Consider the following 24,294-nt stretch of genomic DNA (forward strand, 5'->3'; position numbering starts at 1 on the left):
TAAAGGGTCATTTTGAGCATGACAATAGTAACAATGTTATGATTATGTTTGCAGTAATGTGGTTGTAATTACGCACTTATTACTTTTTGAACATAGATCCCATAAGTTTACTATGGTAGCGGATACCTTCTTTTTTAGAGTGGTGCTACCCTCTGGTTGGGGTGTTGTTCAATTAGCATAGTGTGTAAGATGTAACTATTGTCTTAATAATACGACTTTATTTACGTTACATGGATCCTAAATTTGGTTTATCTCATGATAACTAGTTTCCAATATTCATTTGGTTATTCGCTGAGAGAGGTGTTGCCATTTGAGACATCATTATTACGTTTTTTGCATCGATCCCCATCTTTATCTATGGTAGCAGATTCCTGTAGGAATACAGGGCTACCCTCTGGTAGGGGTGTTGCAATATAACCTTTTTTTCTGTGAAGTGTGTTAACCTAGAGTGAGCTGGCCAGCTTTTTTATATGTATATAATAATGAATGCAATATACTTAAGTAATTTATAAGTTTATATATTTATGAATGAATACATTTTCTTGCAACATACATACATGTGGTTTCATTTAGGGGACCCAGCTGTTGAGTAATTTACACCGGAGTGGAGGTGACCAAAATAAATTATTTCTGATTAAGTTACTACCTTGTGTGATTAATTTATTTACTTTATATAATGGTAACTGAGTGCTGGAATCCCTGGCTGTAGTGAGGTCATATTAGTGTCCTCACTTTCTTCTCTCTGTCTTTTAAGCTTATATATATATATATATATATATATATATATATATATATATATATATATATAGATATATATATATATATATATATATATATATATATATATAGATATATATATATATATATAGATATATATATATATAGATATATATATATGATTATATATAGATATATACAGATATAGAAATATCGATTTAAAAATACGTAGACCATATTTACCAATCTGAAAAACATTGGATAATTTTAGTACAAACATAGTGCAAACACAGTTCAACCCTTTATTAAATATGATTTTTAATGTTTTCAGCTACTTGACTGCAAAGAGCTCCAATGCACTTATATATATATATATATATATATATATATATATATGTGTGTGTGTGTTTATATGTGTGTACTTATGTGTTTATACACATATAAACACACACACATATATATATATATATATATATATATATATATATATATATCAAAATAACAAGAGTATTGCATTGAGCAATGATACTTTTTTTATTGGACTAACTATACATTTATAAGTTGACAAGCTTTCGGAAGAGTTCCTTCCTTTATCAAGTCTGAAGCAATACTGACCAATTCAATGGAATTTACAGATTATATCTTAAAACACAGAATAGCTAAGGAGACAGAAAGTGCAGGGAGAGGAGGAGGTGTCGTAAAAATCATGAGGGGGGCTTAGGTAACAGGCAGACAGTGTCCAGTGTAGGAGAACAGACAGGGGAAATATATAGCTATACATAGAGCATATACTGACATAAAGTTATATATCAACATTGAATCAATATCTATAAAGATGTGAAATTGTATATACAGGGGGAGTACAAAAGTTAAAAAAAGACAAAAGTGTGGACATAGGCTTACCGTGACCGTGACAAACACCTCATCACACTGTCCCAATCATTCAGAGAAAAAGGTTACAAAACAAGGATTATAAATAAAAAAATTAACTCTGCCCTCAATACTCCACGTGAACACTTACTACAATACAGGGAGAAGAAAAACATATCACGTATCCCACTAGTAGTCAAATACAACCCTGCTGTGGAAGGTATACGAAAAATCATAAAAGACTTACAGCCACTACTCTTAGAGGATCCCACACTCAAAAAAATCTTTCCAAAACCCCCAATCCTGGCATACAGACAACCACCTAACCTAAAACAGAAATTGGTACATAGGAAGCTACCCCTTGAGAAAAAGAACACTCAGAATGGAACCAAGTGCTGCTATAAAGCACTCTGCAAACTGTGTCAACACGTTTGTGAAAGCAGCAGAGCAAACCACAATAATAAATCTTATAACATTAAAGGGGCATATTCATGTATATCTGCAAATGTGGTATACATGATACATTGCACTGCATGTGAAATGGGATGCTATATTGGAGAAACAAGCCAAAAACTGCACCTTCGAATGAACTTACACAGACACTCAATCAAAAACCACTGTGAAACAAAATACTGCACCCCTGTTGGTCACCATTTCACCCAACCTGACCACTCCATCCAAAACCTCAAAATCAAAATTCTCAGAGGCAACTTCAAAAACACCATGGAAAGAAAAACCTTTGAAATGAAAATGATAATGCACTTCAACATGTTTAATTCTGGACTAAATGTGGACTCTGGATTCTTAACACATTATCAAAATTTTTTGTAATATACTTTCATTTAGTCAATTACATTGTATATTCCACATTCTTTATACATAGGTACACAGGTAAGCCTATGTCCACACTTTTGTCTTTTTTTAACTTTTGTACTCCCCCTGTATATACAATTTCACATCTTTATAGATATTGATTCAATGTTGATATATAACTTTATGTCAGTATATGCTCTATGTATAGCTATATATTTCCCCTGTCTGTTCTCCTACACTGGACACTGTCTGCCTGTTACCTAAGCCCCCCTCATGATTTTTACGACACCTCCTCCTCTCCCTGCACTTTCTGTCTCCTTAGCTATTCTGTGTTTTAAGATATAATCTGTAAATTCCATTGAATTGGTCAGTATTGCTTCAGACTTGATAAAGGAAGGAACTCTTCCGAAAGCTTGTCAACTTATAAATGTATAGTTAGTCCAATAAAAAAAGTATCATTGCTCAATGCAATACTCTTGTTATTTTGATATCTAAATCTCTGGACTAACATGGCTACTGCAATCAACGTGACTATGGAAGATACTGAATATAGCCATAATAAGAAGCAAATCATGAAACTGATCACAAAAGAAACACAGATCAACAGTGATATATACTTCCTATCATCCTGCAAAAAAAAGAATCTAATTCCAAATGGACTGAAAATTAAGAATCCACTTGCAACCACTCATAACTGTGAGTATGCTGAAAAACTTTGCAGACGTACCAGTGAGAAACTGAGAAATAACCTAATTCATCAACTATACAGCAAAAAGCAAATAATAAAAGACCAAAAGCAACTCCTACTACAAAAACTACAAGAAAATAATGGGTACAATGAAGAAATTAAAAAAGAAATGCAACACTTCCACAAAACACAACAACAAAATTTTATCAAGAAGAAAAAGAAGAAACTTGCATGCCTGTCACAAAACAGAATAAAACACCAAATGCAAGAAAACAGAGCTCCAGGTGACAGATCAACTACAACAACAAATGACCAAACGTCAACAGACAATAACAGCACCTCATTTAAAACTCAAACTGTCACCAACCAAGAAAACCACACAGAAAACTCAGGGATTGTGAACCTTTCAAACTACCACCTGTCAGGGCCAGAGATATCAGTACTGTGTAAAGGATTATCATTCTGTCCAAGTACAAATCTAGACAAAATCCAACTGTACTCAGACTTAGAGGAATTCTTCAGGAGATTGCGGCTAAAAGAATTCTTCTATGACAAAGAAAATACCAGCACTAGGGAGGACTACAATGAAAAGAAAAAGAACACAATCTTCACACCTGCAGCAGGACGCAACACAAAATTGGACAGCTATATTGAAAGCTTCCGGTTGAGAACTGCATCTCTGCTCAACACACAGCAGAAAAAAATAATGTATAACCTCTCACATTTAGAAAAAAACGCTATAAAAAACTTAAGAAATAATGAAAATATTACCATTAAGCCTGCGGACAAGGGAGGAGCAGTGGTGATCATGAATACACAGGACTACATCACAGAGGGAAATAGACAATTATCAGATCAAACTTATTACAAAAAACTGGAAAAGGACCCCACCCAGGAATACACTTTGCAACTTCGAAAAATAATTAAAACATTCCCTAAACACACGCAACATAAACTGGACAAACTGGTGCCCTCTAACCCTAGCATAGGGACATTCTACATGCTCCCAAAAATCCACAAACCAGGGAACCCAGGAAGACCAATAATAACAGGCATGGACACTCTGACTGAGCAACTATCGGGCCTAGTGGAGAATATTCTTAAGCCATTAGTTATTAACACCACTAGCTTTATAAAAGACACCACTGATTTTCTTAACAAAATCAGCCAGATAACAGAATTGCCAGAGGATACTATACTTGTGACAATGGATGTGGAATCCCTGTACAGCAATATTCCACATAAAGATGGTATTGATGCCTGCTTAAACTTTCTTTCCTCCAACAGCCCTAACCAGACATATAGTGCTTCTACAGTCAGTAAACTTACAGAATTTATACTTACTCACAATTATTTCATCTTCAACCACTCCATCTACTTACAAACCATGGGAACAGCCATGGGCACCAAAATGGCACCACAGTACGCAAACCTCTTCATGGCTGACTTAGAGCAGAGATTCCTAGCCACTCACCCTCACAAACCCTTCAAATACTTTCGCTACATTGATGATATTCTCATCATATGGACAGAAGGAGAAAAAAACCTTGAACATTTTCATAAATCATTTAATCTATTTCATGCATCAATCAAGCTTAAAATGAACTTTTCTAGAGACTGTGTCAGCTTCCTGGATACAACAATATCCATCACAAATGGCAAACTGCACTCATCTGTATACAGGAAACCAACAGATAGATGCAGCTACCTCCACAGCTCCAGCTCCCACCCCAATCACATTAAAAAATCCATAATCTACAGTCAGGCTACAAGATACCACAGAATTTGCTCAGATACCAAGGACCGTGACAAACACCTCATCACACTGTCCCAATCATTCAGAGAAAAAGGTTACAAAACAAGGATTATAAATAAAAAAATTAACTCTGCCCTCAATACTCCACGTGAACACTTACTACAATACAGGGAGAAGAAAAACATATCACGTATCCCACTAGTAGTCAAATACAACCCTGCTGTGGAAGGTATACGAAAAATCATAAAAGACTTACAGCCACTACTCTTAGAGGATCCCACACTCAAAAAAATCTTTCCAAAACCCCCAATCCTGGCATACAGACAACCACCTAACCTAAAACAGAAATTGGTACATAGGAAGCTACCCCTTGAGAAAAAGAACACTCAGAATGGAACCAAGTGCTGCTATAAAGCACTCTGCAAACTGTGTCAACACGTTTGTGAAAGCAGCAGAGCAAACCACAATAATAAATCTTATAACATTAAAGGGGCATATTCATGTATATCTGCAAATGTGGTATACATGATACATTGCACTGCATGTGAAATGGGATGCTATATTGGAGAAACAAGCCAAAAACTGCACCTTCGAATGAACTTACACAGACACTCAATCAAAAACCACTGTGAAACAAAATACTGCACCCCTGTTGGTCACCATTTCACCCAACCTGACCACTCCATCCAAAACCTCAAAATCAAAATTCTCAGAGGCAACTTCAAAAACACCATGGAAAGAAAAACCTTTGAAATGAAAATGATAATGCACTTCAACATGTTTAATTCTGGACTAAATGTGGACTCTGGATTCTTAACACATTATCAAAATTTTTTGTAATATACTTTCATTTAGTCAATTACATTGTATATTCCACATTCTTTATACATAGGTACACAGGTAAGCCTATGTCCACACTTTTGTCTTTTTTTAACTTTTGTACTCCCCCTGTATATACAATTTCACATCTTTATAGATATTGATTCAATGTTGATATATAACTTTATGTCAGTATATGCTCTATGTATAGCTATATATTTCCCCTGTCTGTTCTCCTACACTGGACACTGTCTGCCTGTTACCTAAGCCCCCCTCATGATTTTTACGACACCTCCTCCTCTCCCTGCACTTTCTGTCTCCTTAGCTATTCTGTGTTTTAAGATATAATCTGTAAATTCCATTGAATTGGTCAGTATTGCTTCAGACTTGATAAAGGAAGGAACTCTTCCGAAAGCTTGTCAACTTATAAATGTATAGTTAGTCCAATAAAAAAAGTATCATTGCTCAATGCAATACTCTTGTTATTTTGATATCTAAATCTCTGGACTAACATGGCTACTGCAATCAACGTATATATATATATATATATATAATATATATATACATATACATCTTTAGACATATATATATATGAATCTCAATGTTAAAGCCCTTTGCAGCCTTTTTTTTTCTTCTAACACCTGAGACCTCATATCTTTAACTCCTGATAACTTTTTAATGCAATATTTTTTTTATTATTTTAATTAGACAGTGTTATTATAAGCATAACTGTACTTTTAAATGTATTTTGTTTTATATGTTTTGGACAACTTTTATGACTCGCAGTAACAGTTAATTAGAGCTCTGAAGTTCCGCTTTCCCGCTGTGCGGTAAGTTCAATTGCGCTCAAGCAAACGCATTTACTATCAACTTGTAATATGAGTGATAAACCCGAGACGCAAAGAGCCACAATAAACCCTTTATCACTCCCGCGCAACAGTTAGTGCTCCACTTGTAATATAGCCACTATATTGGGACAACAAGTTATAACTGTTGATCTGGTGTTTAATGGTAAAAAGCTCTACACTACAAGATTCAGCCTTCTCTTTTTCACTGGTGTTATTCATGCGTCAGAGTATTGTTACGATTTTTAGAGAATATTTATCTTCAATTCGTCAAACAGCAGTTCCTTTCTTTAGCAGTGTATTCAATATCCAATAACATTTTATCAATATTCATGTTTTCAAGGCATCTTTAGCCCTTAAAAGAGTGGTTAATAGTCATTAGAAAAATTCAAAGGCAGGATCAACCAGATAGCACATGTTGTAATATAACACCATGTGCCATGTCTCTGGTGGTGCCATGGATGCTCTTTACTTCCCGCCTTACCTCCTGTTCACTTGTGCTGCTTGCTGCTCCAAACTCTATTATGTATCTGCTATTTTATAAACCAGTTCCAGCTCCTGTGCTACACGGGGTGCCTAGGCTGCCCATCTTCCTTCCAAGCCTACTTGTGCTGCTAGTCACTGCAAACAAACTAAGTAACTATGTTATGTACTATTCCATATACCAACATGTGCCATGGTTCCTGTGCTGACCCAGGTGCACTAACTTCCCACCTATTCACGTATGCTGCTGCAGTTCCTACAAGTTGTAAAAACGTAATCCAGCTACTTATACAATCACGTTCCACAGTTTTGTGCTGTCCTGGGTATCAAGACTGCCCCTGTGCCCCCCATTCCTGCAGACCATTTATGCTTTTCCAAGTTGTAAAACTGTGCTCCATATACCACCATATGCTACTTCTTCACTGCCCAGGCTACCTATCTGCCCACTGATGCTGCTTGCCACTCCAAACTGTATACTAGTATTTACTATTCCATATACTACCATGAACAACAGCACTTGTGCTGCCCTGTGTACCAGGACTGTCCACTTGCCCTTTTTTCCACTTGTGCTGCAGCTCAGACTTGTGAAATACCAACATGCCTGCAACTCCTGTGCTGTCCTTTGTGTACACATAATGATTTATACCACTGTGAAGCTCCAATTTGTGGCATGCAGATAATAGTCTGATACTGTGTCTTCCTTTCCATGGTATTAGGCCTGACTCCAACCTTGTTTTAGCATATTTGTTATATCTACCATGCTCAACCCCTGCAGCTTCTCTCTACTGCTCTGTGTGTTTGTGTGTCTGTGTGCCAACTGTGCTGCTCCTTTGAAGTTGTTCTTCATATGTTTATGCCAAAATAGCGTAATTTTTTTAGCCAAAACAAAAAACAGAGGTAAAATAATATGAGCCATCATAAAAACAAAACTGTGATGAGTGATTCATATGAAACTTTTTTTTTTTCCATGCACAAGTCTAGGAGACACAATGTTTTCAGGGGGGTAAATATAGCATTAAAGATCATAAATCTCAATAGCATAGTATACTGAAGCACCGCAATATACAACTACAAGACACTCTGCAATACAAACTGCATTATATAGGAAAAAGTTCCTTTAGCCTTTTTAAGCTCTGAGATTGGCAGCACATGAATACTTTTAAATTGGCACTTGGAGGCGTTTCAGTGCCTATTTTGGAGTTTTAAAAGGCTTTAGGTTTACCAGTTAGTTTAATGTTAAAGGTGTTTGTAATTTTGTATTGTATAAACATGTTTCTCTGAAAGTTGTTAGTTTTGTGTCCATTAATTCTGAGAATTTATAATACATTGGTTGAGTATTTCTGAAGTTATTAAGTGATTGAAAAAGATCTTTTAAAGGGGTAAAAAAAAAATACAAAAAGGAAAATGCTGTGTAAACTTTTCTACAAAGCAGCAATGCACTAACTGAGACCTTACTGAACATGTCTGGTGGTTGCAAACATAGGGGTAGATTTAACAAGGGCTGAATGGCCCTTGTTCCCCTTGTTTCTGCGCGAGCCTTCAGACCGCTGCTCCATAACCATAACTTGTCCGCTGCCTCTTAAGGTTGCGGTCTTCAATCTGCCTGATCCTATAAGATTGGGCTGATTGACACCCCCTGCTAGCGGCCGATTGGCCGCAAATCTGCAAGGGGCGGCATTGCACAAGCAGTTCTGGTGAACTGCTTGTGTAACGATAAATGCCGACAGCGTATGCTGTCGGCATTCACCGATGTCTGTCGGACATGATACGCTACAGCGTATCATGTCGGACAGACATTGGTAAATCTACCCCATAGCCTCTTGTCATTGGCTCACCAGATGTATTCAGGTAGGTATCAATAGTGCATTGCTGCTCTGGAGGGGATGTTAACATGGGTTTAAACACATAGTTATATGCTATTGATATTGCAGTAAAAAAATAATCTAACAAATTAGAGCATTTTCTTTTTGTTCTTTAATGTAAAGAGATAGGGAAAAATTAGCCTAACCTACCCTAAAAACATCTGCACCAATCTTATTGTTTAGATGGTCAGCAACCTTGACACCCCAGATGTTTTGGAACTACATTTCCCATGATGCTGAGACACTCTTTAGGTTGTCTGAGCATCATGGGAAATGTAGTCCCAAAACATCTGTGGTGCCAAGGTTGCTGACCCCTGGTCTAGAAGATGTGTCTTATGTTTGGGAAACTGAGGAAGAGTTGCTGAGATAATGATATAAAGTCACCTTTTTTAATGAGCTTAGCTGAAGCAAACAGCAGGAAAAAAAATCAACATGTGTTCAGTAGAAATTTGGCAGCAGCCATTTGGGGGAGTTGTAGTTCCACATACTGGTTTTCTCAGGCCCCACAAACTTTTTTTTTATGGAAGTCTGGTCACTAATATTTGTACTGACCAGACACAACAATTCTACAACTAATTTTTCTATAGCAAATTACTGATGTAAATTCCATGTTAATACAGTATTCTTGACTTGTATACGAAAGCGAACATGACACTGCTGATATACACTCTTGGGTCCCTATATATGAATTCATGATTCTTCTCACCTTGCTGCATGCTTTGACATTCTGATCTGTCCAACAGCATTTGAGTGTGAGCCTGGCTTGCCATATCAGTCTGCCGTATTCGAGCCTCCAGTACCCGAATCTGGGCTTCTTTTTGGGCTACCTGCAACCCCTGATAATAGGAATAAACCCAGGTTTTGAAAAACATTGCTTAAATTCAGATTGTTTCCTGCTTTAGAGGGTTATTACTGTCATCAGAATTTAATCTGACCTTGTCAATGGAGGCCCTTAAGAAGTTGTCCAGTAGATGTCTTGCCTCTGTTAGAGAACAGGAGCTTATTACAACTGAGGTGTCTGTTGAATCCAAGTCCTCCTGTAAACAGATAGCAAGTGAGATCAGTATAAACCTTTGAATCCATGTATCCATAGTAACATAATATGTCTCAGTCTGTGAAAATGTTCTATTCAATTTAGAGTATCAGGTTGATAATCCTCTAGAGACAGATTGTGGCATACTTTCGGCTAGATTTAGAGTTTTATCGGTAAAGCCGTGCGTTGCTAACGCTCCTTTTTTTCTTACTGCTCCCTTTAAACAATGCTGGTATTACGAGTTTTCTGAATGGCTGCGTTAGCCTCAGAAAAGTGAGCGTTGAGCCAAATTTAGCTCCACCTCTACTCTCAATACCAGCGTTGCTTACGGTAGCGGTAAGCTGGCAAAACGTGCTTGTGCACGATTCCCCTATAGGAAACAATGGGGCAGTTTCGGCTGAAAAAAAAACAGAAGCTGTTCCGATCAGCCAATAGAATGCGAGGTCAATCTGATTGGCTGATTGGATCAGCCAATCGGATTAAACTTCAATCTGATTGGCTGATTGAATCAGCCAATCAGATTTTTCCTACCTTAATTCCGATTGGCTGATAGAATACTATCAGCCAATCGGAATTTGAGGGACGCCATCTTGGATGACGTCATTTAAAGGAACCTTCATTCGTCGTTCAGTTGTCGGCCAGGATGGATGTTCCGCGTCAGAGGTCTTCAGGATGCTGCCGCTCCGCTCCGGATGGATTAAGATAGAAGATGCCGCTTGGATGATGACTTCAACCGGATGGAGGACCTCTTCTGCCCCGCTTGGATGAAGATTTCGGCTCGGCTGGGTGAAGACGACTCAAGGTAGGGAGATCTTCAGAGGGTTAGTGTTAGGTTTTTTAAGGGGGGTTTGGGTGGGTTTTAGAGTAGGGGTATGCGGGTGGTGGGTTTTAATGTTGGGGGGTGTTGTATTTTTCTTTACAGGTAAAAGAGCTGATTCCTTTTGGCAATGCCCCGCAAAAAGCCCTTTTAAGGGCTGGTAAAAGACCTGTTTACTTTGTAATTTAGGAAAGGGTAGGGACTTTTATTATTTTGGGGGGCTTTTTTATTTTATTAGGGGGCTTAGTTTAGTAATTAGTTTAAACTTCTTGTAATTTCTTTTTTATTTTCTGTAATTTAGTGTGTGTTTTTTTTCGTAATTTAGTTTATTTAATTTAATTGTATTTAATTGTAGGTAGTTTAGTTAATGATTTTAATTATAGAGTAGTGTTAGGTGTAATTGTAACTTAGGTTAGGGTTTATTTTACAGGTATATTTGTATTTATTTCAGTCAGGTAGTTATTAAATAGTTAATAACTATTTAATAACTAAAGTACCTAGTTAAAATAAATACAAAGTTGCCTGTGAAATAAATATAAATCCTAAAATAGCTACAATGTAACTATTAGTTATATTGTAGCTATATTAGGGTTTATTTTACAGGTAAGTATTTAGTTTTAAATAGGATTAATTTATTTAATTATAGTAATATTATATCGTAAAATTTAAATTATATTTAATTTAGGGGGGTGTTAGGGTTAGACTTAGGTTTAGGGGTTAATAACTTTATTATAGTAGTGGCGACGTTGGGGGTGAGAGATTAGGGGGTTAATAATTGTAGGTAGGTGGCGGCGACGTTGGGGGGGCAGATTAGGGGTTAATACAATTTATTATAGTGTTTGCGAGGCGGGATTGCGGCGTTTTAGGGGTTAATACATTTATTATAGTGGCGGCGATGTCTGGTCGGCAGATTAGGGGTTAATAAGTGTAGGTAGGTAGGTGGCGGCGACGTTGGGGGGGGCAGATTAGGGGATAATAAATATAATTTAGGTGTCGGCGATGTTAGGGGCAGCAGATTAGGGGTTCATAGGTATAATGTAGGTGGCGGCGATGTCCGGTCGGCAAATTAAATAATTTTATGATAGTGTTTGCGATATGGGGGGCCTCGGTTTAGGGGTTCATAGGTAGTTTATGGGTGTTAGTGTACTTTATAGCACTTTAGTCAAGAGCTTTATGTTCCGGCGTTAGCCCATAAAGCTCTTAACTACTGACTGAGTCTTGGCGGTAGAGGCTGTACCGCTCACTTCTTCCAAGACTCGTAATACCAGCATTAGGCAAATCCCATTGAAAAGATAGGATACGCAATTGACGTAAGGGGATTTGCGGTAGCCAAAAGTCACGGAATAAAAGTGAGCGGTACACCTTTACCTACCTAACTCAAAATACCAGCGGGCGTTAAAAAGCAGCGTTAGGAACCCTTAACGCTGCTTTTTAAGGCTAACGCAGAACTCTAAATCTAAGCGTTTGTTTCCCCAATAACATTTTTGAAGGTGCCAAGTTAACTCTAGTACATTTATTTATAACAGGCCCCAGTATTTATACTGGGTATACGTAAATTTATAAAAGATTATAAAAAGTCAGCCCTACCAAAGGTTGGGTTCTGCACCCTGTAAACCTATCTACAACTGATTCAGTGATTCCAGTTTCCAGCTATTTGCTTATGTCCTGCAAAATTGTATAGCTACAGAATTATTTGTATATCATCAAGCTGTATTTCAACTGATATCTATAAACCTAAGGCACTGTATTTCCTCTTACTAGTCATATTTACATAGACATAAGCAGTTCTTGGAGGTACCTTGGTTTCCTCCATCTGTACAATGGTAGCTTGGCACTCCCGGATACTGTCATTTATATAATCAATATTGGCTGTCAAGGCTTCCAGCTCCTCTGCAACATCCTGCTGTGTCCGATCCTCTCCACCCTCTTCTGAATGACCACCAACACGACTTAATAATGCCTCATGCAGGAGAGACAACTCTTCACGCTTCTAAGGGTTGAACAAAAAAAGAATATTAATTTAACCATAGTATATTACCTAAATAGGGCTAGATTACAAATAAAGCACTATTCGCTCGTTTACAGGCGCGCAATAAATAACCAGCCATTACAAGTGGCTGGTTATTGCTACCACGAGCTCACTGTAGTAATTAGCACTCCGAAAATCAACCAGAGATCAGATCTCTGGTTAATTTTCTAAATGTGCCCCAATTGCCCGCAAAATAAAGTGTGTAGTGGATTTTCTAAAATAAAAATATTAGCATCTATAATTTATTTTTTTAAAACTGCATGAAACAGTTTGTAGGAGTTAAAGTTAGCGGGTGTGGGGGTGTTAGAATAAAAACGTCTCTGAAAAGTGCCTTTATATTGCAGTCTATGGGGAACTTTGTGTTCTCAATAAATATATATGTATATGCTTATATACACATATAAGCACATACATATATATGTATTTCTTCATATACATATATATTTTTAAATGTGCTGCCCATCGCTGAATGACTTACCCCCTTTGATGCGATAGGTTCTCATACCATGTTTTTCATTATGATAATAAGGCTCCCATTGGAGCCTACAGAAGTACGCTCTTGTGAGCGCAATGCTTCTGTGCAATGCGAACACAAGGCCACGTTCACATTGTACCTAACTTGTAATACGAGTGAACATTTTTAATCTGGCCTATAATGTCCAAAAGGTAAAATCAATTTCTTCATACGCTAAACTGATGGATCTTGCACATTTCTGGAGTAAGTAGGTATTTGAAACCTCCGTTTAGCTCAAACATAGGATTGAACTTACTTCTATTGGACTTACCATATGGAAAGGTTTTACCAATATTGTGCTAGATTATAAATGGAGCGCTCACATTTGTGCTCAAGCGATATTGGGTTTTATTATTTGGGTTAGTATTACAAGTTGAAAGTAAAAGCGTTTGCTCAAGCGAATAAACTGCCTAATAGCAGCAAAGATAAATGAATTAACAACCCTCAAGGCCGTAAATCTTTTCTGAGTAACATCGAGGGGATCCTCCACCCCGATCAAATCCTATAAGGAATCACACCAGAAGGTAGTTTCTCCAGTAACCACGGCAACAGCTGCCGCCGGTTGAAACAAACATCCCGTATGTTGAAACATCTTTCTTAACAGAGTTTCCATCTTTTATCCATAGGCTCTTCAAACAAAGAACTATCCTCAAGCGGGATAGTAGTACGTTTAGCAAGGGTGAAGATAACGCACAACTCCATTGAGAGTCCAGGACCGGGGACAATTTGTTAAAGAGAGAAGAAGGGGAAAAGGAATCCAATCCTGTCCCATTCATTCTTAATAATGTTAGCCATCTAACAGGAGCAGGGAAGGATAAGGTACCACCAGGTCCTCAAACTCTATCCAATATAGGAATTAAAGGTTCATCAGGCAATTTGACCTCTGGAACCTCTGAATTCGCCAAAAAATTTCTAAACTAAAGTCTGGTTCCACTGCAGCCGGATGTTTAGAGGCAGCAGACGCCGACCCAGAATGTTCATACACTGAAGCCTCAGATCCTCGGATTACCCTCATTTAAATTCAATAAATTATCTGATGTACTCAGGGAAAGAGTGCAATATATAACATTTCGCTTCCACTTAGCAGGGCGAGGTAAAGCATTAAAGGCTGCAGACACCGCCGTCTGAACTGCACAGTAACGTATGGTGAAAAAAAGACCCCCTCCAGATGGAGGATCAGCAATGCTACAGGAAAACTGCGTAGAGATATAAGAATGTAGGGTACGCACCTCCCTGGACAACAACTCCTCAGAGGTGCACGGCTCCAAGGTATCAAACATGTTTGATATTATCACATTATCAAGTCATATGGAATATAATTGAGAGGACGGATCTAAGGCCTCCTCACAATATAAACAGGAATTACTCTTTAGGAATAGAGGGAGTACCCCCTAAAGTAACAGAATCCTCCGTCGCTAGTGCAATATCCAGAGAACTATAGAAAATAAAACAATCTTACTTTATTCACAAAAACGGCACCCTTATACCCCAATGGCTGGGGCATTCCCCCCCTCCTATGACCCAGACAGTACAGAGATTTATAACTCCTCTCTGATAGACACCCGGTCAGGAAAGAGGGAATGAAGGACCGTCTCTGCTATGAGAAAAAGCGCGCCAAACTTGTAAGCTGCACAGCTCTCAAAGTGAAATTGAAACCTGTATATTCCATAACAGCCTATGAGCCATAACATCTCACACATAAAAGCAGCATAAAATCAAATAAACATATAAGATTATTCCCCACTGTTCAATAATCCCCCTCAGGAGATATTAACCCTTGATTCTATAAAGATAAAAGGAGTCACACTGTAACCCTGTCTTCTTGCATTATCATACATGCATAAAAAATGAAACAATCTTACCAGAATCTATGCCGTGGAACAGTAACACGGTCCTTCAAGTTTGACAGATAGTAGCGTCGCTTCTGACATGGACTTGAGTGAAGAAAGCAGGCAGCGAAACTCTTCAATGCTGATTGCTTATGGAGCTGTTAATTTGAGTTGGGATAGTCTTGCAGAAAGACTCTCCCTGCATCTCCGTACTCTAACTTTCATCCATGTTCTCACTGAGAGGCTGACAGGACTACTTAAAACTCCAGTCCCATCTCAAAGAGTACTACCCTCCATAAGAGACTACTCCAAAATCTTCTGACACTTCTCTGCCAACCTCCTGTGATGAAAGGCAAAGAATGACTGGGGTTATGAGGAAGTGGGGGAGGTATTTAAGCCTTTGGCTGGGTTGTCTTTGCCTCCTCTTGGTGGCCAGGTTCAGTATTTCCCACAAGTAAGGAATGCAGCTGTGGGCTCTTCCCATATTAAGATGGAAAAAAGTTATAAGCGCTAAAAAGATACTGTATATGGTATAAGGTGTTAGACAAAAAAGGGCTCTAAAATATATATATATATATATATATATACACACTCATGTCTAAAGATGTGTGTATATATATATATATATATATATATATATATATATATATATGTAATAGTTTCATAGGAATGGGCACTCACAGGGTTTAAAATGTAACTCAAGCTTTATTGAAAAAATATTTAAACAGTCGACGTTTAGGCCCTAAGTCAGGCCTTTATAGAAACATATAAAGAAAAACAATGAAAATGTGCAAATAAAAGTTAAAGAATAGAAAACAAACCATGTTACCCCTGTACTAACAAACATACTATATATATCTGTTAAAAATCAAAACTGACAAATGATATATGATACATAAAAAACACACCATCATCAAAGTCATAAAACTTAGCTAGGTACATATCTTATCAAAAGAATGTACTCTCATCTGATGTCTAGATGATCAAATCATTATAGCATTACTATAAAGAGCAATGAACATCACAGAAGTTACTGAAAATTTCCCATACATAAAGCGCAAAATTGACAATATGTAGATATATACTGTCGAAGTATATGTAAAGTCATGTTTGAATAAATACACAATGTGGAACTGTGGGATCACAACATATCTGGATCAGAAGCCATCAATAAATGTCTTGTTAACTGGCCCCACTTAGAAATCACGACATTAGCATAAGTGCAATAGTGTATGTATACCCCAGCAGGCAGTGCAACACTCTTGCACGCATGAGGCATGAACCAGTGAGATTTAAGCATATAGTAAAAACCAAAGGGAAAACTAACCAACTTATGAGGGAAGTGTATAATGATATGACCAGAAAGAAGATAAACTCAGAGAAGTAAAACGCAGCTAACCCAGATAATGAGCTACTAAAAATAGCCAAATAAGCTAAATGGATACATCTTATCTGTATGAGTCAATCAAAATGTGCTAATAAAGTGAACAAGGAAGTTACAATGTGACGAAATCACCTTAGTCAATTGTGTCCATATCCTAAATCACCCACATCAGTGAAAACAGCATGGTACAAATAGACCAGCATTGAAAAACAATATTAAAACACTAATCAGTACCAAAAAATAACTAACTGGAAGTATCTAATAATATAATAATACGTGAAAAGAGAGAAAAAAAGCAGTTTAAACCACAGCATGCAACCCTACACTGTGAGCCGCACCATGTAATGTAGATCGCATTAGTGACAGACACCAATGTATGAAAACTCGAAGAGCTAACGAGGAAACAAGCTATGCACATATAGATATCATTCTTAACGGCTATATCAGCATCAATATCCGCCCTTATGTAGCCAAAACACCTTAAATGTAACCAAATCTGGCTGACAATCTACAGTAGTTATTCTCAGAAAGTACATCAGACCATGTCAGTCCCAAGGGAAATATAACAACTCATCGTGGGGCTTATATAAACGCAATCGCAGGGAATGGAAGAAATACTTACATAATAGTATAGCTGGATATGGACACAGCTGCGGCAACAAGCCGTCCTCACAATGTCAAAAGGATAGAATGGTATACAAGTGGAAATGCCGCAAGACATTTAAATTATTATAGCCTCAACGTCATCAGGAGTACACATGAGGGGTATATATTTAATTAAGTGCTACCTATGGCTTACATACAATAAAGGGAAAAACAGAACCAGAAGATAATCAGCTGAACATAGTGTTGCCAGACTCAAAGATAGTACCCAGTAATTAAAATGCTACAGATGAATCATTATCAATGGGAAATGTTGTGAAAAACAGCAAACTCACCATGTTCTCACGTAATATACATACTACAATGTAACCACTGATTGAAAGAAGAGCCGGGCACAGGACAATCACCTAAGAAATGTCCACCCATTTGTTAGACCAGCAGCATTATTGTACCAGTAAAACGCTATGGGGGTAGTTATCAACGTGTCTATTTTACCTGTCTTCGCCGGCCCAATACGCCCGCCTAAGCTCGCCTCACATCGCCACCGCGGTCCTGCAAAAATTCGCCTAAGTTATCAAAAAAGCTGTCAAAAAGCCACGCACCAAGTACAGGGCGATGAGCAGCGGATTGTGAGAGTTATCACTCATCCGATCTCGCTGCTCTTCGGCTTTTTTACAGCTTTCTTGCTAGCCTGTCACTAAGCACACACACTAAACTACACTGTTCCACCCCCTATACCGGCGCCCCCCGCAACTCAATAAAGTTAGTACCCCCTAAACCGCCACTCCCGGAGCCCACCGCCACTATAATAAATATGTTAACCCCTAAACCGCCGCTCCCGGAGCCCACCGCAACTATAATAAATGTATTAACCCCTAAACCACCGCTCCCGGACCCTGCCGCAACCTATATTAAATTTATTAACCCCTAATCTGCCCCCCTACACCGTCGCCACCTATAATACATTTATTAACCCCTATCCTGCCCCCCACTACACCGCCGCCACTGTAATAAAATTATTAACCCCTAAACCTAAGTCTAACACTAACCCTAACACCCCCCTAACTTAAATATTAATTAAATAAATCTAAATATTATTTCTATTATGAACTAAATTAATCCTATTTAAAACTAAATACTTACCTATAAAATAAACCCTAATATAGCTACAATATAAATAATAATTATATTGTAGCTATCTTAGGATTTATTTTTATTTTACAGGTAACTTTCAATTTATTTTAACTAGGTACAATAGCTATTAAATAGTTATTAACTATTTAATAGCTTACCTACCCCATGTAGTCCCTAAAAGTAGTCTGGCTATAGGGCAAAGAGTATATGAGGAGCTATCACTGGGGTATACATTAACAGCTGCGGTCACCTAATTGTTGCAGGGGTCATACCAACTGGTTAGCAAGACAAAAAATTGGCCACAGATTCAGAAATGTAATGGAGAGAATGTTAAGAAGGAGAGAGGTGATGGATACACAAAAGAATACACACAGTCAATCAGTAAAACAAAGTAAAGTCTAGTTGAACATTGAGTCCCACTGGAGCTAAAATATTGAGCCTATGGATCCATTTTGCTTCACATCTTAATAGATCTTTTTCTCGATTACCCCCTCTTTTTAGTGGAGGGACCCTGCCAATAAGTATCGCTCTCAAAGTTGAAATTTGATGTTTATGAGTTAAGTAGTGTTTGGCAACTGGTTGACCAGACTGTCCATCCCTAATGGCAGCTCTGCTGGAGCTTTTGTGGTTCGCAAGCCTCTCCCTGAAGGTGGTTGTAGTCTTGTCCACCTGTCACATAGGCAGATAAGAACATAGACCACAAAGTTTCGAGCCTAGTCAGGAACTTCTTATTTTTGTTTGGATGATGGAATTTTTGTACAGAGAGGAGGGTTTTACAGGTGACTCAGCTCCCACACTTAAAACAACCCATTTTTTTGGATTGTAGCCAGATATCTTGTCTCTTCCAAGGGTCCGTTTTCATTAGAAATTATTTGAGACTACGTCCTCGTTTGTAGACCATCCTGGGATGATTTGATTATCTAGACATCAGATGAGAGTACATTCTGTTGATAAGATATGTACCTAGCTAAGTTTTATGAATTTGACGATGGTGTGCTTTTTATGTATCATATGTCATTTGTCAGTTTTGATTTTAATCTGCACATATGTATACTAGCGTTAACAGATATATATATAGTATGTTTGTTAGTTCAGGGGTAACATGGTTTGTTTTCTATTCTTTACCTTTTATTTTGCACATTTTAATTATTTTTCTTTATATGTTTGCAGGGCATGTTGTCTTGATAAAGGCCTGACTTAGGGCCGAAACGTTGTCTCTTTAAATATTTCTTCAATAAAGCTTGAATTACATTTTAAACCCTTTGAGTGCCCATTCCTATGAGACTACTATATACCTTGACATTTTGGATTACACCCAGGTATATATTGTGTATATATACACAAAAATATATGTATGTATATACATATATAAAAAAAAAGCAGACACCTGCAAAACAGCAAGAGGAATAATGTAAAGGATTCTGTCCCAGGGCCCTTTATATTAGCAAATACATATAAAAACAAAAAAAGTGTCCATAACATAGCTATTGAGTGTCTAGATGTTAATAAAAGATACTTACCAATAGACATTGAAAATAAAGCCCTATTACAAAAATAGGAAAAATATGCTCTTTCTACATATAGACATAGGGGCCTAGTTATCAAGCCGTCAACCTCAAATACGCTGCGTATTCCGCAGCGTATTTGTGGCGAGGCTGATACGCCTTAGTTATCAAAGGCTCGACACCGGCAAAAGTAGAATTTTGTGACGTAAGCTTCGATCCGCCGGACTCAGTCCGACACAGATCGATTCTTACGTCACTCCAGATGTTCCGCACACAAGTGCGGCACATTCTCACTACTTTTGCTAGCTATCAAAAAACTAGCAGGTACGCTCGGCACTTTTACGGCCCAGCGTACCTGGTTTTCAAAGCGCCAGCCTGGAGGCGGCGGATCCCATAGGAATCAATGGGAGTCTGACCATAGCGAAAGTACAAGTTCGCTGCTGACAGACATCCCATTGATTTCTATGGGAGCTGTCTACACCTAACACCCTAACATGTACCCCGAGTCTAAACACCACTAATCTGACCCCCCCTACACCGCCGCAACTAAATAAAGTTATTACCCCCTAAACCGCCGCTCCCGGAGCCCACCGCAAGCTACTCTATACATATTAACCCCTAAACCGCCGCTCCCGGAGCCCACCGCAACTATAATAAATGTATTAACCCCTAAACCGCCGCTCCCTGAACCCGCCGCAACCTATATTAAATGTATTAACCCCTATCCTGCCCCCCCTACACCGTCGCCACCTATAATACATTTATTAACCCCTAATCTGCCCCCCCTACACCGTCGCCACCTATAATAAATTTATTAACCCCTATCCTGCCCCCCACTACGCCGCCGCCACTGTAATAAAATTATTAACCCCTAAACCTAACCCTAACGCCCCCTAACTTAAATATTAATTAAATAAATCTAAATAAATTAACTCTTATTAACTAAATGAATCCTATTTAAAACTAAATACTTACCTTTAAAATAAACCCTAATATAGCTACAATATAAATAATAATTATATTCTAGCTATCTTAGGATTTATTTTTATTTTACAGGTACCTTTCAATTTATTTTAACCATGTACAATAGCTATTAAATAGTTATTAACTATTTAATAGCTTACCTAGCTAAAATAAAGAGAAATGTACCTGTGAAATAAATCCTAACCTAAGTTACAATTACACCTAACACTACACTATACTTTAATAAATTATTCCTATTTAAAAATAAATACTTACCTGTAAAATAAACCCTAAGATAGCTACAATGTAATTAATAATTATATTATAGCTATCTTAGGATTTATATTTATTTTACAGGTAACTTTGTATTTATTTTAGCTAGTTAGAATAGTTATTAAATAGTTATTAACTATTTAATAACTACCTAGCTAAAAGAAATACAAAATTACCTGTAAAATAAATCCTAACTTAAGTTACAATTAAACCTAATACTACACTATCATTAAATTAACTAAATAAACTACCTACAAATAACTACAATGAAATACAATTACATAAACTAACTAAAGTACAAAAAATAAAAAAAGCTTAGTTACAAAAAATAAAAAATTAAGTTACAAACATGTTAAAAATATTACAACAATTTTAAGCTACTTACACCTAATCTAAGCCCCTAATAAAATAACAAACCCCCCCAAAATAAAAAAAATCCCTACCCTATTCTAAATTACATAAATTTCAAAGCTCTTTTACCTTACCAGCCCTTAAAAGGGCCATTTGTGGGGGCATGCCCCAAAAAGTTCAGCTCTTTTGCCTGTAAAATAAAAATACAACCCCCCCCCCAACATTAAAACCCACCACCCACATACCCCTAATCTAACCCAAACCCCCCTTACAAAAACCTAACACTAATCCCCTGAAGATCATCCTACCTTGAGTCGTCTTCACTCAGCCGAGCCACCGATGGAACTGAAGAGGACATCCGGAGCGGAAGAAGTTAATCCTCCAAGCGGCGCTGAAGAAATCTTCCATCCGATGAAGTCATCATCCAGGCGGCGCTGAAGAAGTCTTCGATCCGGCCGATGTCATCTTCAAAGAGGCGCTGAAGAGGTCTTCTATCCGGGCGAAGTCATCTTCCAAGCCGGGTCTTGAATCTTCCTTCCGCCGACGCGGAACCACCTTCTTCACCGACGGACTACGACGAATGACGGCTCCTTTAAGGGACGTCATCCAAGATGGCGTCCCCTCAATTCCGATTGGCTGATAGGATTCTATCAGCCAATCGGAATTAAGGTAGGAAAATCTGATTGGCTGATGGAATCAGCCAATCAGATTCAAGTTCAATCCGATTGGCTGATCCAATCAGCCAATCAGATTGAGCTCGCATTCTATTGGCTGATCGGAACAGCCAATAGAATGCGAGCTCAATCTGATTGGCTGATTCCATCAGCCAATCAGATTTTCCTACCTTAATTCCGATTGGCTGATAGAATCCTATCAGCCAATCGGAATTGAGGGGACGCCATCTTGGATGACGTCCCTTAAAGGAGCCGTCATTCGTCGTAGTCCGTCGGTGAAGAAGGTGGTTCCGCGTCGGCGGAAGGAAGATTCAAGACCCGGCTTGGAAGATGACTTCGCCCGGATAGAAGACCTCTTCAGCGCCTCTTTGAAGATGACATCGGCCGGATCGAAGACTTCTTCAGCGCCGCCTGGATGATGACTTCATCGGATGGAAGATTTCTTCAGCGCCGCTTGGAGGATTAACTTCTTCCGCTCCGGATGTCCTCTTCAGTTCCATCGGTGGCTCGGCTGAGTGAAGACGACTCAAGGTAGGATGATCTTCAGGGGATTAGTGTTAGGTTTTTGTAAGGGGGGTTTGGGTTAGATTAGGAGTGGTAAGGTAAAAGAGCTTTGAAATTTATGTAATTTAGAATAGGGTAGGGATTTATTTTATTTTGGGGGGGTTTGTTATTTTATTAGGGGGCTTAGATTAGGTGTAAGTAGCTTAAAATTGTTGTAATATTTTTAACATGTTTGTAACTTAATTTTTTATTTTTTGTAACTTAGCTTTTTTATTTTTTGTACTTTAGTTAGTTTATGTAATTGTATTTCATTGTAGTTCTTTGTAGGTAGTTTATTTAGTTAATTTAATGATAGTGTAGTATTAGGTTTAATTGTAACTTAAGTTAGGATTTATTTTACAGGTAATTTTATATTTCTTTTAGCTAGGTAGTTATTAAATAGTTAATAACTATTTAATAACTATTCTAACTAGCTAAAATAAATACAAAGTTACCTGTAAAATAAATATAAATCCTAAGATAGCTAGAATATAATTATTAATTATATTGTAGCTATCTTAGGGTTTATTTTACAGGTAAGTATTTAGTTTAAATAGGAATAATTTATTAAAGTATAGTGTAGTGTTAGGTGTAATTGTAACTTAGGTTAGGATTTATTTCACAGGTACATTTCTCTTTATTTTAGCTAGGTAAGCTATTAAATAGTTAATAACTATTTAATAGTTATTGTACATGGTTAAAATAAATTGAAAGGTACCTGTAAAATAAAAATAAATCCTAAGATAGCTAGAATATAATTATTATTTATATTGTAGCTATATTAGGGTTTATTTTAAAGGTAAGTATTTAGTTTTAAATAGGATTCATTTAGTTAATAAGAGTTAATTTATTTAGATTTATTTAATTAATATTTAAGTTAGGGGGGCGTTATGGTTAGGGTTAGACTTAGGTTTAGGGGTTAATCATTTTATTACAGTGGCGGCGGCGTAGTGGGGGGCAGGATAGGGGTTAATAAATTTATTATAGGTTGCGGCGGGTTCATGGAGCGGCGGTTTAGGGGTTAAACTATTTATTTAGTTGCGGAGAGGTGCGGGATCAGCAGGATAGGGGTTAATAATTTTATAATAGAGGGCGACGGTATAGGGGGGGCAGGATAGGGGTTACTAGGTATAATGTAGGTGGCAGCGGTGTCCGGGAGCGGCGGTTTAGGGGTTAATACATTTATCAGAGTTGCGGCAGGGTCTAGGAGCGGCGGTTTAGGGGTTAGTAACTTTATTGAGTTGCGGGGGGCTCCGGGGGCGCCGGTATAGGGGGTAGAACAGTGCAGTTTAGTGTGAGTGCTTAGTGACAGGCTAGCAATAAAGCTGGGAAAAAGCCGAAGGGCAGCGAGATCGGATGAGTGATAACTGTCACAGTCCGCTGCTCATCGCCCCGCGGCTTTTTGACAGCTTTATTTGATAACTTAGGCGTATTTTTTCAGGTCCGCGGCGGCGAAGGTAGGCGAGCTTAGGCGGACTTATTGGGCCGGCGAAGCCAGAAAAGTAGACGGCTTGATAACTAGCCCCCTTAATGTTTCAACTTAAAATATAACTTTTACTAGTTATTATTTAAAAGGCAGCAAGAATTTGAAAATAATCTAGCGTGCCAGAAATGAGTTAAAACACACAACTCTATAATGATGACTAGTAAGTAAATGTTACAATGTTAATAAACAATTGAATCCAATCACATAATCACCCCTCCGAGGAAGCGTAAATGTGAAATGCAACCGCGTAAGAGGCTTTTGTTCTATTTCTAACGTGCACTCTTAATTTTGACTCATTTAAGT

General features: G+C 37.8%; 1 protein-coding gene across 2 annotated transcripts in view; it reads right to left on the minus strand.

Annotated features, from left to right (window-relative positions):
• Positions 1-24,294, minus strand: part of KIF21B (kinesin family member 21B) — a 513,509-nt gene that overhangs the window by 214,954 nt on the left and 274,261 nt on the right. For both annotated transcript variants that reach the window (XM_053706916.1, XM_053706915.1), the window contains exons 20-22: positions 12,502-12,693; positions 9,789-9,890; positions 9,560-9,689 (exon numbers count right to left, since the gene is read on the minus strand). In XM_053706916.1, coding sequence (XP_053562891.1) covers positions 9,560-9,689; positions 9,789-9,890; positions 12,502-12,693 — 424 coding nt within the window. The remainder of the gene's footprint in view (positions 1-9,559; positions 9,690-9,788; positions 9,891-12,501; positions 12,694-24,294) is intronic.

This window comes from Bombina bombina, chromosome 3 (assembly GCF_027579735.1).
Source record: "Bombina bombina isolate aBomBom1 chromosome 3, aBomBom1.pri, whole genome shotgun sequence".
Classification (NCBI taxonomy): domain Eukaryota; kingdom Metazoa; phylum Chordata; class Amphibia; order Anura; family Bombinatoridae; genus Bombina; species Bombina bombina.